The 13,208-nt window shown below is 40.7% G+C and overlaps 1 protein-coding gene across 9 annotated transcripts in view; it reads left to right on the top strand.

The window, feature by feature from the left end:
* The window catches only part of LOC119436218 (terpene synthase-like), a 58,935-nt gene that overhangs the window by 38,202 nt on the left and 7,525 nt on the right, over positions 1 to 13,208 (top strand). For 7 of the 9 annotated variants that reach the window (XM_049656298.1, XM_049656284.1, XM_049656280.1 and 4 more), the window contains exons 6-9: positions 1,014 to 1,115; positions 2,093 to 2,153; positions 11,184 to 11,262; positions 11,808 to 12,027. In XM_049656298.1, coding sequence (XP_049512255.1) covers positions 1,014 to 1,115; positions 2,093 to 2,153; positions 11,184 to 11,262; positions 11,808 to 12,027 — 462 coding nt within the window. The remainder of the gene's footprint in view (positions 1 to 1,013; positions 1,116 to 2,092; positions 2,154 to 11,183; positions 11,263 to 11,807; positions 12,028 to 13,208) is intronic. The other 2 variants (XM_037703004.2, XM_049656314.1) reach the window with 1 other exon arrangement.

Genomic DNA, 13,208 nt, shown 5'->3' with positions numbered 1-13,208 from the left:
ATACCAAACAAGCATGCCAAAAAATTTTGTGTGTGTGTGTGTGTGTGCGTGCAGTGTGTGCGTGCTGCATCAACATGAGAGGGAACACTGAGTCCATGTTCAAACACCAATCTCTGCATACATGCAGGTCAGAACTTCATTGGCTGTTATTTGTTTTGTAGTTTTTATGTTGCAACCCATGCAACTTTTTTTACTTAGCACAGGAACAGAGAAAATTGCCAGCTTGAATGCAAATCTGTGTTTCCTTTCGTATTGCTTCTTTGTTTGCACATTCCTAATTAAAGGCTCAAACATGACATGCATGCCATGTCAGAAAGAGATAGCTTATCACTCCTGATGGACAACTTCTAAATTGTTGTAGCTTTATGTGCACTTATGTGAGCCTCATTACCTGTTGTAAAAAGATAAACAATACAAAATGTTGCTTGTGCACGTACAGAGGATTTTGCAACCTTTTGACTTTCTACACCGTCAAAGCAGGCCAATGATGGCAATGGCATCAAAGCTGCAGGACCACTGTCGCTACAATTGTGGTGGGCTTTAAGGCGGATGGCATATATTCAAAGCCGAGTTAGTTGTATTGTTTAGAATGTAGAGTTACAGGGATGTTATAGCTTTGCCACCATGATGAACACAGAAATGATGTACTGAGAATTGTGTGCATGTTGAAGAACCCCATCTGGTCAAAATTAATTGAGAGCCCTCTACTACACTGGCCCTCACAACCTTGGTGTAGCTTTGGGGACTAATTTCCCACCAGTCATTTAGTCCAGATCTTCATCTTGGAATAGTTGGGGTAACATACTGAAATTCCCATACAGGGGAAGGAGAGTGCTTCTATGTGTGCATGTTTCTTGCGTCTTTGTTTCTTTGCTGTGTTTTAAGCTCGCACTATCTATCAAGTAGCTACTGTAGGGCATCTGAAATCTGGGGCTACATGTTTACTATGTGCATCTAGATGGTCAGATAAAGAATTTGTAAGAATATTCACGAACATAGCATGCTTTGTGCAGAACAGTGCCTGGAACTTCACCGCGGTCAAGGCATGGAGATATACTGGAGGGACAATTACATCTGCCCTTCAGAGGATGACTATATCACAATGGTTAAACGAAGTAAGTTTCCCGTGTCTCTATCTGTCTCACAACATGATGTGAGAACCAACTGGAGCTGGAATTAAATCCCACTTTCAAAGCTTTATTTTTGTTTCTATTTATCTGCAAACACTGAACATCTTTTCACAGTGCGGATTTCTGTTCAACCTGGCAACTCAAAGAACAGTATGTGCTGCCAGAAATTCAAAATGTGTAGCTCTTTCAGTGACGCACAGTGCACTTGCCCTGTGAGGGTGACATCCTTTTCTTCTCATCAGCCTCATAGCCATTACATGATCACCCATTATGCGATTGCCATGTGTGACAAGAATGAGTTGCAAAAAGCACATTTGTACTTCTTACATGCCCACTTAATGATGCAAGAATAAAAAACGAATAATGAGCAAGGTGCTGGTTATATAACAGTAGATGCTACCAGAGCACCAAAGTGCGACTCAACCGCACAAGAGATGTTGACTACTCAGTCTACATCTCCGGTGTTTCACTAATACAGTAACAGTAATGCATTGTACTGTCGATGTCAAAAAGTTTACCGGACATGAGTTTTACGAAAAAGCTTAGTTTCTGCTCAGTTCTGGCATGCTGTCTCTGAATGAACAGAACACTGGGTTGGTCGCATATGAATTGTGCAGACTGCAACTCTCAGTTCCTGGCTATGTGCCAAGGCTTTGCAGAAATTCATCTTTCTTTAGATCCTGTGTCTTGTAATCTCATGATGTCCGTAGCACATCAGGCTAGAACTCTCCAACATTTCGCTCTGAAACATACTGTACTGGCAGTTTATACTGCTCTCCAACATCTACAGAAGCATAGCATTTTGTTCTTGGTGTGCTTTGGCTTGCTGTGGTGCCTTGAGGGTGTCTTTTAACCTGTTTAAATTGAAGCTATTGGCTTGGCTTACTGTAAAGCCATCTATTGGTGTACAGATAATGTGCATTTATTCTGGCCGGTGACAGTGTCATGCTTATTTTCTTTAGAAACTGGAGGCCTTTTTGGACTAGCTGTACGGCTTATGCAACTGTTCAGTGAAAACAAGAGGTAAGGCTAGTCACCTGCCAAATGCAGTGGCACTTTCCGCTTTTTCTAGTATAAAAATTATGTTCGTAGTTAAAAGCTCTTGAAGGGAAATAATTTTAGTGGTTGGTGCTGAATACAAATCTCAGAATGGTACAAATATTTCTAAGCTTTTAGCTTAGGCATATTGACTTAGTTTGTTTTTGAGTTATGCAAATTTTGTATAATGCAAATATTTTTCCTGACCCTAAGGAAATTTGTACTGATGTCATTTTGTAGTGATAAGAAAGGAAGGTCACTGTATTTGAAACTATGGGTCATACTCTTTACTTGATGAATGCATTGCCAATTTTACTTAAATGTCACAAGCTCGAAGATTGTAGAGATTAACTTGGACTAACTTTTTTTTTCTGACGAGGCAATAGGTCAGGAAAGGATGTGATGCTCCTCCACTCTGCAGCGCACAAAGGGCGCTGCGGCAGGGTTTGTTGACTCTCTGACATGGCGCAGAGCAGGCTGTAGAGTCAGCTTGCCAACAAATTTAGTTTCAGTTGTGCAAGATCTCAGGCGAGATCGTGCAAGCATCTCTCTTTCTGAACGTTCGCTTCGCATTCTATGTCACTGAAAATGCGGTGTTCAATTTGCGCTCCCGCCTTGCCGTGCTGACGGCCGCTGACAAAAGCACAGCACTGGCCGATTACAAGCACGCAAATGAACGTTCGAAAAGCAAGAGGCTTGCGTGATCCCTGGTGACACATATCCTTGTTCAAGTTCATATTTTCTGATATAATGTGCATATTAATGAGGCAATTTTCATGCAGTAACTGCCGCACACATTCCACATTTGCAGCTGTATGTGGTGTTGATGGGTGCATAGTCCTGTCATTTCATTCTCTCCTTTGTTTTTGTTGTTTGCGCTGTTGTAATTGTGAATCAATTTTAACTAGCCAAATTCACCGTTCTCCTAAAGTTGATGGGTGGCCGACTCTGGGATTGTCTTGCATCTTCCATCCTGAAAACTTTGGTGCCATTCAAAGACATGGCTTCTCGATAATGTTTTGTCACCATATACTTGGTGAATCATGTTCTGTATCTCACGAGAGGTTTTCCATAATGCAGAACTTAATGCTTATTGTCTGCCCGATCCCGGAATTTGTATCCATCTGGTCACTTGTGTAGCACCTACCTAAATGTGCTAATAAGCCTAACAGCTTAGCTGCCAATTGAATTAACATGGAAGTCCTTCCTAGGCTAGGTCTACTCTGGGCACATGCAAAGCAATTCATTAACACTCATTTCTTGTGTTCGAATATCACAAATATAGAAATAAAAATAAAAACAGTCCTGGTACTTTTCTGACAAAGGGTATACATCCCAGAAGGCTTCCAGTTGTTCTGATAGCATGTCTGTTTCAATGTTGCTGTCTCCTATAGCGACTGTCGTTATTGCCAAAACTGTATGTTGGTCTGACATGCTTTGGCTTTAGGCAGTCTACATGACATTTTAGTGTCCAGGCAATGTTTTAATGGTTCTCAGTCTACTCTACAGTCTTCACATTCTGCCAGTGACAACTTACCAGTAGTAGTTGTGACTGTGTGACGACTATGCTGTTACTGCTGCTTGCAAAATCATCATAATCTACAAGTTAAAAATGGCAGTCATTTGCTTGAAAGGTTACTGCCATTACAAATTTTTAAAAACTTCAAGGGCCTCTACTCAAATTTGGTGTGACCGCTATGTTAAAGAGCAACTCTGGCGTTTTTTAAACCTTATTAGAATTTTGTTATTTTCAAATGGCATTGGCAGTCATCCATGCTGGCAGGCATTGGCAGGCATCAGCACTGGTAGGGTTAATTAATTTGCTTTGAAACACATCAGTAACGTTAAATAATGAATAAACAAGGTACCGAAACGGGTAGCTGCTTTGTGTGCGTCTACGACGAGTCGATGACGTCAGAGCCTACACTACCATAGTGTAAAAAAGCAGAATGCGTGGTAAACACGCAGTATACATGCAAAGCTGACAATGTCTTGTGACGACACTGCGAGCTTTTCCAGCTATTTCGAACTAGACAGTGGCGATTTCAGTGATAGTATGAGCGCTGAAGGATTGCCGTTTGCTTTTGACCCGCCGCCTCACGAGGCAGCTTAGTGCATTGTGCTGTGGCAAGACGAAGGGTAAGCAATGGTTATCACGTCTGTCAAAACGATGATTGTCAGCCGTTGTATTGTAGAAAAAGTAGCCAGTTTCGTCGTGTATGGGCAAAGTGGCGGTGTAGATTCTATTACGTCACAAACACAGGGAGGTCAGTAAAATGTCATTCATTTGTGGGCATGAGTCGGGAACATGCAACTCATATTTAAAACTGATTTTCAGGTAAACTAAGTAACTTGCAGTCATATCGTTTGGTACAGATAATCAGAGTGCAAATGAGAATATATATTCTAAATTTTCTTAAAGTCAGTGGGCATAAAAAAATCGCTGGAGTTGCCCCTGAACTCCTCGGCCACATCTCCACTCACTGCAATTTCCTATGGTACGGAGAGGCTTCACCAAACATACAGTGTGCCATGTTTTCTTCCCCTCGAATAGTGTAGAAAAGTTTCTGCGCTATATCCTTCCTGATGCATTTTTGTTGATGAATGAAGGAATGTTGATGAATGAACCCACGTTATGGCTGTTTGCAGTTGGATAGTCTCATCAGTCTTAGGCACAGTACCTGTCACTTGTGAATCCGCCAGATTGTTCCACACTGGATTGCGCTGTGATGTGCTGTAGCCACAAATGAACGAGGAGTGCTTTTCTCAGCTTATGTCACAGTGTAGGATCATGATGTTTCAGCAATCCTTTGTTGGTGGTACCTGTTGCAATGTAAGAAGCATCTTCCATTTTGTTTCAACTTCTCTATTTTCTCACATTGATATTCCTTTGTAACGTATACTAGCAAAGGTTTGGTCCCCCAAGTCACCAAAAAGGGAACTTTTTTAACAGCGAAGCTGTTTAAACCAGCCGTAATTTGTGGTGCGTAGCAGGACACTACCAAGAAAGAAAAGAGGTGGGATTCGAACCCGCGTACCCCCGGTCCCAAAGCGAGCGTCGTAACCACTAGGCAATATAGCCATGCTTGCAGAACGTGCATTTATGCAAACAATATGATTGCGTTCGAGCGTCGTCATCTTCGTCCACAGCTGGCGCGTTTGTACGCTCGTGCTCTGCGAGGTGAAGAGGTTTTGCGCGCTATGAGAGCGAGAGAGAGACGCATTCACGGAGGGGGTCTCCTGGAACGCGGTGTCGGTGTTGCAAGCTGCGCTATGCAACGCGCCGTGATGGCCGCAACTCCAAGACGCGCGAAAAGAAATTATCTTCATCATGAGTAATAAGATGAAAAGTTTGTGCGCATTTCCGGAAAATGCTGGGCTATGATCACCCAGCTTCGCTTTTTCAAGCGTTGCACGGCCGAGTGCAAGGTTTTTAAATATATATTGTTATTGTTATTATTATTTTATTTTATTTTTATTTTTTTGAGGCTGTGGTGAGCATAATTGCTGAAACTAAATGGCACTGTCAGCATTCCATTGATTGAATACGATAAGGCAGTTATAAATGGCGACACATATATCTGGGACTACAATATGCGGCAACCTGTTTTACTGAGAGCGTCTGCGCATTCGAATGACGGAGAATGACATGCTCATGATAAGCCACCTCCAACCCACACTGGCGGTTTGGTTGAACCTAAAGGATTTTCCGTGCTCTTAGTTAACTGCAGAAGCATCAAAAATAAGGCGGACGATTTCGCCTCTATGGTTGCAACTGTGCAGCCGCACGTTGTACTAGGCCCTGAGTCCTGGTTAGAAAAGAGTATCGGGAACAGCGAAGTATTCCCACCCGGGTTTACTGTCTACCGTAAAGATAGACACCGGCACGGCGGAGGCGTTTTTATTCTAATAGCAAACGACTTGCCTAGTGAAGTACTCCATTTTGACAATGATGCTGAATCAGTATGGTGTCGTGTGCACCTGTCAAAAGGGTATAAACTAGTATTTGGTTTCTTCTACCGCCCACCCGATAGTAATGAAACCCCAATTCATAACCTTGCTGACATCTTATCAGTGCTCTCTGATAGTGTTTTTCTGGGCGGTAATTTTAACCTCCCAGACATAACTTTGACTACTGACGGCGCAATAACAAACAAATCGCGAATCAATACAATTTTTCGAGAAATAATTATGTTAAACAATTTAACCCAATATGTACTTGTTCCTACTAGACAACAAGCTACATTAGATCTGGTACTTTGTAATGACCCCAACATTGTGACCAAAGTCTCAACGCAAGCTGGCATTAGTGACCACAATGTGGTCATTACAAACTTAAACATTGCACTGGTTCCTATACAGGTGCAATTACCACGGCGAGTATTTTTATATGAGAGAGGCAACTTTGACGCCATCCAGGCAGAATTACTATCATACTTGCCAACCTTCCGGCGCCTGTCAGAGAGTAGTGATGCAGAGCATTTATGGTCCACCCTTCGGAACAAATTATTAGAACTACTAGAGAAACATGTCCCTATAAGATTCCTGCGGCAAAAGAAAAAAGATAAACCGTGGTTTAATTCTGGAGTGCGTAGACTGATGAGGAAAGCTAGAAGGGCGTACAAAAAATGCTGTAATAACAACACTTGTCTCAACCGCCAACACTTAAAGGATGCAAACCGGATGCTAAAACTAGGAATCGAGAAAGCAAAAGAATTATTTTTTGCCCGATTAAACACAGACCTGAAAAAAAAACCCTAAAGCTTTCTGGAAATATATAAAAACAAGTAGACCAGACGACATTTCAGTTCCTGCTCTGAAATCAAATGGCATTGCTATAACGACAGATGCTGAAAAGGTTGAAGTGTTTAATCTCTGTTTTCAATCGGTGTTTTCGGAGACACCAACGACTGACGCGACCACATCACTTCCTCCTAACAGTGCCTTTGACCATTCCATGCCTGAAATAAACATCGATATACATGGTATCGACTGTCTTTTGCAGGAATTGGACACCTCTAAATCTATGGGTCCTGATAGAATTCCTTCCTATGTTCTAAAGAAATGTCACGGCATTATTGCACAATATCTTTGCATTTTGTTTCAAATCTCGTACGAGACTGGGTTGGTTCCACAGGATTGGAAACTCGCAGCTGTTAATCCTATATTTAAATCTGGGGACAAGAAACTGGTGGAAAATTACAGGCCTATATCCCTAACTTCAGTATGCTGCAAAGTTTTTGAGCATATATTGTATAGTCAATTATTTAAGTACCTTGAGTCGATTAGCTTTTTTACTGTCTCACAGCATGGATTTCGTAACGGTTACTCATGCAACACACAATTAGTTGAATTCCAACACTTTATAGGTAACTCCCTTGACAAGAACGAACATGTAGATGCACTGTTCCGGGACTTTAAAAAAGCGTTTGACACAATATCCCATCACTTACTAAATATTAAGTTAACATCTTTGAACATACATAATAAAACCCAGAACTGGATTTGTAATTATCTTAATGACCGTAAACAGTGTATAGTTCTTAATGGATGTAGTTTATCACACATAACCGTATCCTCAGGAGTGCCCCAGGGCAGCGTTCTGGGGCCACTATTATTCCTCATATATATTAATGACATTGTAGATGACATACAGTCCCCCATGAAACTCTTTGCAGATGACTGTGTTCTTTACAGAAAAATAAATTCACCATCAGATGTAACAATCTTGCAGAGGGACCTTGATAAAATAGGAAATTGGTGTCTACGCTGGCGAATGCGTCTGAATATTAATAAATGTAATCACGTCCGCTTTTCAAATAAAAAATTCGAGCCTCAAACACAGTACAATGTTGAAAACACAACAATAAAAAGCGTCTCAGAGTGCAAGTACCTTGGTGTTTACTTCACATCGAAACTTAAATGGAACGTACACATTCAGCATTCAATATCTAAGGCAAGTAAAATGTTGTTTTTTATTCGAAGAAATTCTAAATCGGCGTCCAAAGATGTTAAAGAAACACTTTATTTTTTGCATGTAAGATCTATCCTCGAATACGCCTCTATGATTTGGGACCCATATCAGGACTATTTGATTCAAGTAATAGAAAAACTTCAAAATCAGGCTGCACGCTTCGTCTCCAATAGTTACAACCCGTTCGATAGTGTCACTGAAATAAAAGCATTGCTGGGCTGGGAAACGTTAATCACCAGAAGAAAAAAATTGAGACTCAAGTTCTTCCACCGTATCTTCTATAATCAAACAGGCATTGATAGCCGCAACTACCTATCGGAGCCAACTTATGTCTCGAATCGACTCGACCACTCAAAGAAGGTGCGTGAATACAGCTGCAATACTAACCGTTTTGCTGAATCATTCTTTCCACATACGGTGAAAGACTGGAATTTGTTGCCTGAAGAATGTGTTTCAGTGTCTGATAATCATGATTTTTTTTCGCGCCTGTGTTTGTGACAATGCATTACTGCCTTAACTTTGTTTAAATTTTCTATTACACTTGAAAATGTTGACTCATTGTATGTTCCACCTTGATGTTACTGTGCATTGTGTATTTATTCTTTATTTCTGTGAATGATTTAGCATATCTTTATCTAACTGCCCCCCCCCCCCCCCCTGTGATAATGCCTTTGAGGCGACGCAGGTATTCTGTAAATAAATAAATAAAAAAATCGTCTAACTTCTTTGTGGTGGCGCAAAAATTCTTGTGAGCTCTAAGGCTTTTTTTTCTGCTATTTACTTCCTTGAGAAATTCCACAAGCTCACAAAATGGGTTACTTCTCTCTGCATCACTAGATTTATTTTGGCCATAGCGCAGCAGGATTTCTGAGGATAAACTCTTTTTCTACTGCTACCTTCAGGGTGTGCTGTACTCTTGCCTGAAACCAAGAGCCCCACGACTTCTCATGTTCTTGACACCTTCATCATAGAGAGGTTCAAGGAATCTATGTCATCAGCCGAAGAGATGGAGTTTAATAAAAGCAGACAACTTGTGTGGTCATTCATAGCAAGTTGCTTTCGTATGGAGGATTTCTCTAGTTCTACCTATAGTACTATATTAGTGGCCATTTGTTAGTGAAAACCCATCAATGTAGTCCTTGGCTTTGCTCCATCATATAGCTTTTAAGGTACTTAATCTTGTCACTGTTCGACGAATGTTCATTGTTACAGATAAAACTTTCATACTTATCCCCAAAAAAGATCCTTGAACACTTCTATTCAATTTCTCAATTGACAATATCAGCACTCGGCAGCTTATTCGTGGATACAATATGTTTTAATGCATAACTGCTGCTTTCCTGGGCTATTTAAGGCATCTGAACACTAGTGCTTTCTATATCTTGTCACTCATGACTTTGTCAGGCACATTGGAACTCTATAGTTATTAACAGAATTGATTTCTAAGTAAAATTGTTATCTACCCGTTCTTTGGTGGCAATATTTTTGGCCATTTATTTCTTGACAAGAGCATTCACATTGTCTTGAAGTTCAGCTATGGATGATGGGCATTGACGACAGCAGTGAGTTGGAATTGTTAATAGCTTTTATTACACTAGTGCTTAGTGTACTCTACTTCTTTCATTGGCAATCTGTTCTGCAGTGAGCTTGTAAAGCAGGATTAGGAGGACTTGCATGGGTATGCTTAACTGCAGCATCAAGGAGCAAGTTAAGCAAGTCACGAGTACTTGCTTGCAGATCTGCTCTTCGGTGAATAACAGCATCAGTCAGCATCAGGTCCTCGGCAACATTCTTTAGGGTAATGAAGTCAGACTTGTGTTCATCAAGCTATGCTAGTTGGAAAGTTGCAGGTCAGGGGGAAGCAAAGGTTGGGCCCAAAGAGCACTTATGAATGCATGTTGTTGGGTTCTACTTTGCAGTCTCCAACAACCCCATGCAACATTTTCATTGGAGTTCAGACATCTCAGCACATATTTGGGTGAAACCTTTGTATCCGAAACTTTAACATTTATAAATGTCACAATGAATTTTCGAGATATGCTTGGTGTTTGGAAATTGATTTAGTGAAGATGTGGCAGGCTGCCACGATCACATACTACATGATGTGATCAGTGCATTTATGGGCTGATGCTGATGTTGGTCACCCTTACCTTGCTACAAGTTGTGCGTGAAATTCTCCTCACTGAAATTTTGTGCACCATTTCTTACCCGTTAACTGCCATACAATGTTTTTTTAATTGATGAAAAGTGCAGAGCTTTTTAAAATCCACATTCTTTGCCATTTATTTTTCTAAAAATATCATACCAGGAATGCCTACAATGCTTTTACTGCTCTTGTTGAATGCTTTTACTGCTCTTGCTGAAAAAAAAAATGGAAGTAAAGGAAATGGTGTATGATTTATTTGTGTCAAAATTAGAAGGCAGTGCAACCTTTGTCATGACAAGTTAACTCGTCATCAATAGTTAAGGGGTTTACAGTGGAGTATGGCTTGCCACTTCTCCCTTAATATTTCCATCATGTAATGATAATTATGTGTTAAAATTCTTTGGTGGATGAAGAACACATTTACAGCAGCCTGGCGTTCAAACGAAAAAAAAGGTGTTTTGTTGACATGGCCGTGTCAGTAAAAAATAAACATGAATTGGAGTTAGAATTATGTGAATGGGCATATCGTCATACAGAATGTCTTTTCTGAATACAGTCAGACCTCATTATAATGAACTTGCATCGAACAAGAGATTACCTTCGCTTTATTCTATATTCGTTATAAGCATACTTGCTGATACCGTCAAAAGACATTTTGCGATATTAGATTTACTTCATTATGCCATCTGATAATTTGTTGCATTCGTGCTCGTTATATTGAGATTTGATTGTACATTAAAAATATATTTCACAATATAATGGTGTCATGTAGAATGCAAAAAAATAAATATATATATATATATATATATATAAACCACTTGCGGTGTTCAAAAACTGAAGCCTTCTCCATGGATGAAGTGCTTATTGTTATCATTGGTGTCATCTCTTTCTGCAGTGATTTCAGCGAATTGATTGGGACCTTGGGGCTGTACTTCCAGATAAGGGATGATTATGCCAACCTGGTCCTAAAAGAGGTATGTTTAATTTTGTTTCTGAAAAAAAATAATAGTGTGTGTGAGCATGTATGCATAGCTTATCCGCTATTGAAATTTACTTCACTCGGTGCCTTGGCAGAGTTTTTGGATCTTCACTTTCCATCACTGATTGAGTTCACAGTTACAGGAAGTGTGTATGTGTGTGTGTGTGTGTGTATATATATATATATATATATATATATATATATATATATATATATATATACTGCATCTTGTCATGCCTCACCAGGGGTGCTATTCTGTAAGAGTCCACCTAGTGGACTGTCCACTTCGGCTGTCGCCATTGGCTGCCGCTTCACGAGCGCGAAGGAGACTGGCTGGCGCCTTCGCACTCGTGAAGTAGCAGCCACTGGCGACAGCCGAAGTGGACAGTCCACTAGGTGGAATCTTACAGAATACCCCCCCCCCCCCCCCCAGAACTGTGGTATGTTGGCAGTCTGATATTACTTAGCCTGTTAAAATATTAGTGCAAGCTATTGGGTGCATTGCAGCGCTGAGAAACAATTATTTTGCCTTTCTTGCAGTATACAGATAACAAGAGCTTTGCAGAGGATCTCACAGAAGGGAAGTTTTCATTTCCCATTATTCATGCTATCCAGAAGCACCCAGAAGACCCTCGGATGATGAGTATCCTTGCTCCACAGGAGAAAATGTTGGGCCATTGGCCTTGGGCGAGTTGGCCCATAGCTACACAAGTAGGAGCAGCACCGGAAAAACATGTGCCAGGGAGAGCTGGAAAAGATGGTACTAATCTTGTCGTGTAGTAGTAATTTGTGCCCTCATTTTAACATTAATCTTGCTTTTGTAAGAAATGGGTTATTGTGCAAAGTAAAGCCTGCTGGTTGCCCCATAACTGTAGTGCAAGACTGACACCTTAACGTCATCAGCCATAGCACAAGGTGGCAGAATCAGTAAGAAGGGAATGATCAAAACTGAAACAAGGAGGAGAAAAAAAGAAATGTCAGACCAAAGTGCACTGAATGCCTGCAAGTCACGATACACTCGGAGGGCAAGATGCAAGGGTTGACAAGTAATTTTCTGTTCAGATAGATGTTAGTGTGATTGATGGCTGTAGTAGTGATCTTGTTTTTAGGAAATTCAGTATAAGCTGCATGCAGGATTGCTGGTACATAGTTGGAAAAAGTAACTTGTTTAGTGTTTAAATATGTGAAACCACAAAGTGGAGAAAACATGGTGTTATTTTTTTCTGACTGTCTGCTTCATGCTGTTCCATAATTTAATCAAAGTGTTCTGGTCTGTGATAGGGTGTCTATTTTCGCAACTTGGTATGCATGCTTACTGTAATTGACAACTCACACAGGGCAGTCAACTTAAGGCGACTTCTTGAGGTGACTTCCGAGCAGTTGTGGTGAGGGAGTGATACCTTTTTTTTCTTAATCTGTGGCTCAATGTTCCTGTAGCAAGTACAGTCACAGGTGCTCCTGTCATGCACTGCACCATCAAACTGCTGTCCAGCTTCCAGCGGCACATGTTAGAGCACTTGTTGTAGAAGCCGGCATGTTCTTTTTGTATGCATTTCTTCTCAAATATTTAAGTGAAGCTATGCTGCGTTTATGCTGAAGCCTATACAGTAATTGGCATTAAAGAGAAACAAAACTCCAACCAAAACTTGTTTTAAAAACCCAACATTTTGGAGCCCGACTGGCTCCTTCCATTGGGTTTTTAAAATAAATTTTGGTTGGGAGTTTTCCATCTCTTTAATTCAATCATCCCCAACCAGGCAGATATCTGCCGAATGTTTACCTTGAGTAATTGGCATGCATCTAAGGAACCTGGCCAGTATGGGGGAGCCCCTTCCTGTGGTTTTGGTGATGTACATAACATGGATGATGTGGCCACTGACTAGAGCTTGGCCATTGTATTCACTGCATGTACTAAGCAGTAACAAATTGTCTATGCAAGCA

Source organism: Dermacentor silvarum, chromosome 1 (genome assembly GCF_013339745.2).
Source record: "Dermacentor silvarum isolate Dsil-2018 chromosome 1, BIME_Dsil_1.4, whole genome shotgun sequence".
Classification (NCBI taxonomy): domain Eukaryota; kingdom Metazoa; phylum Arthropoda; class Arachnida; order Ixodida; family Ixodidae; genus Dermacentor; species Dermacentor silvarum.
The sequence above is the reverse complement of the archived record's forward strand: the minus strand, read 5'-3'. Positions and strand labels throughout refer to the sequence as shown.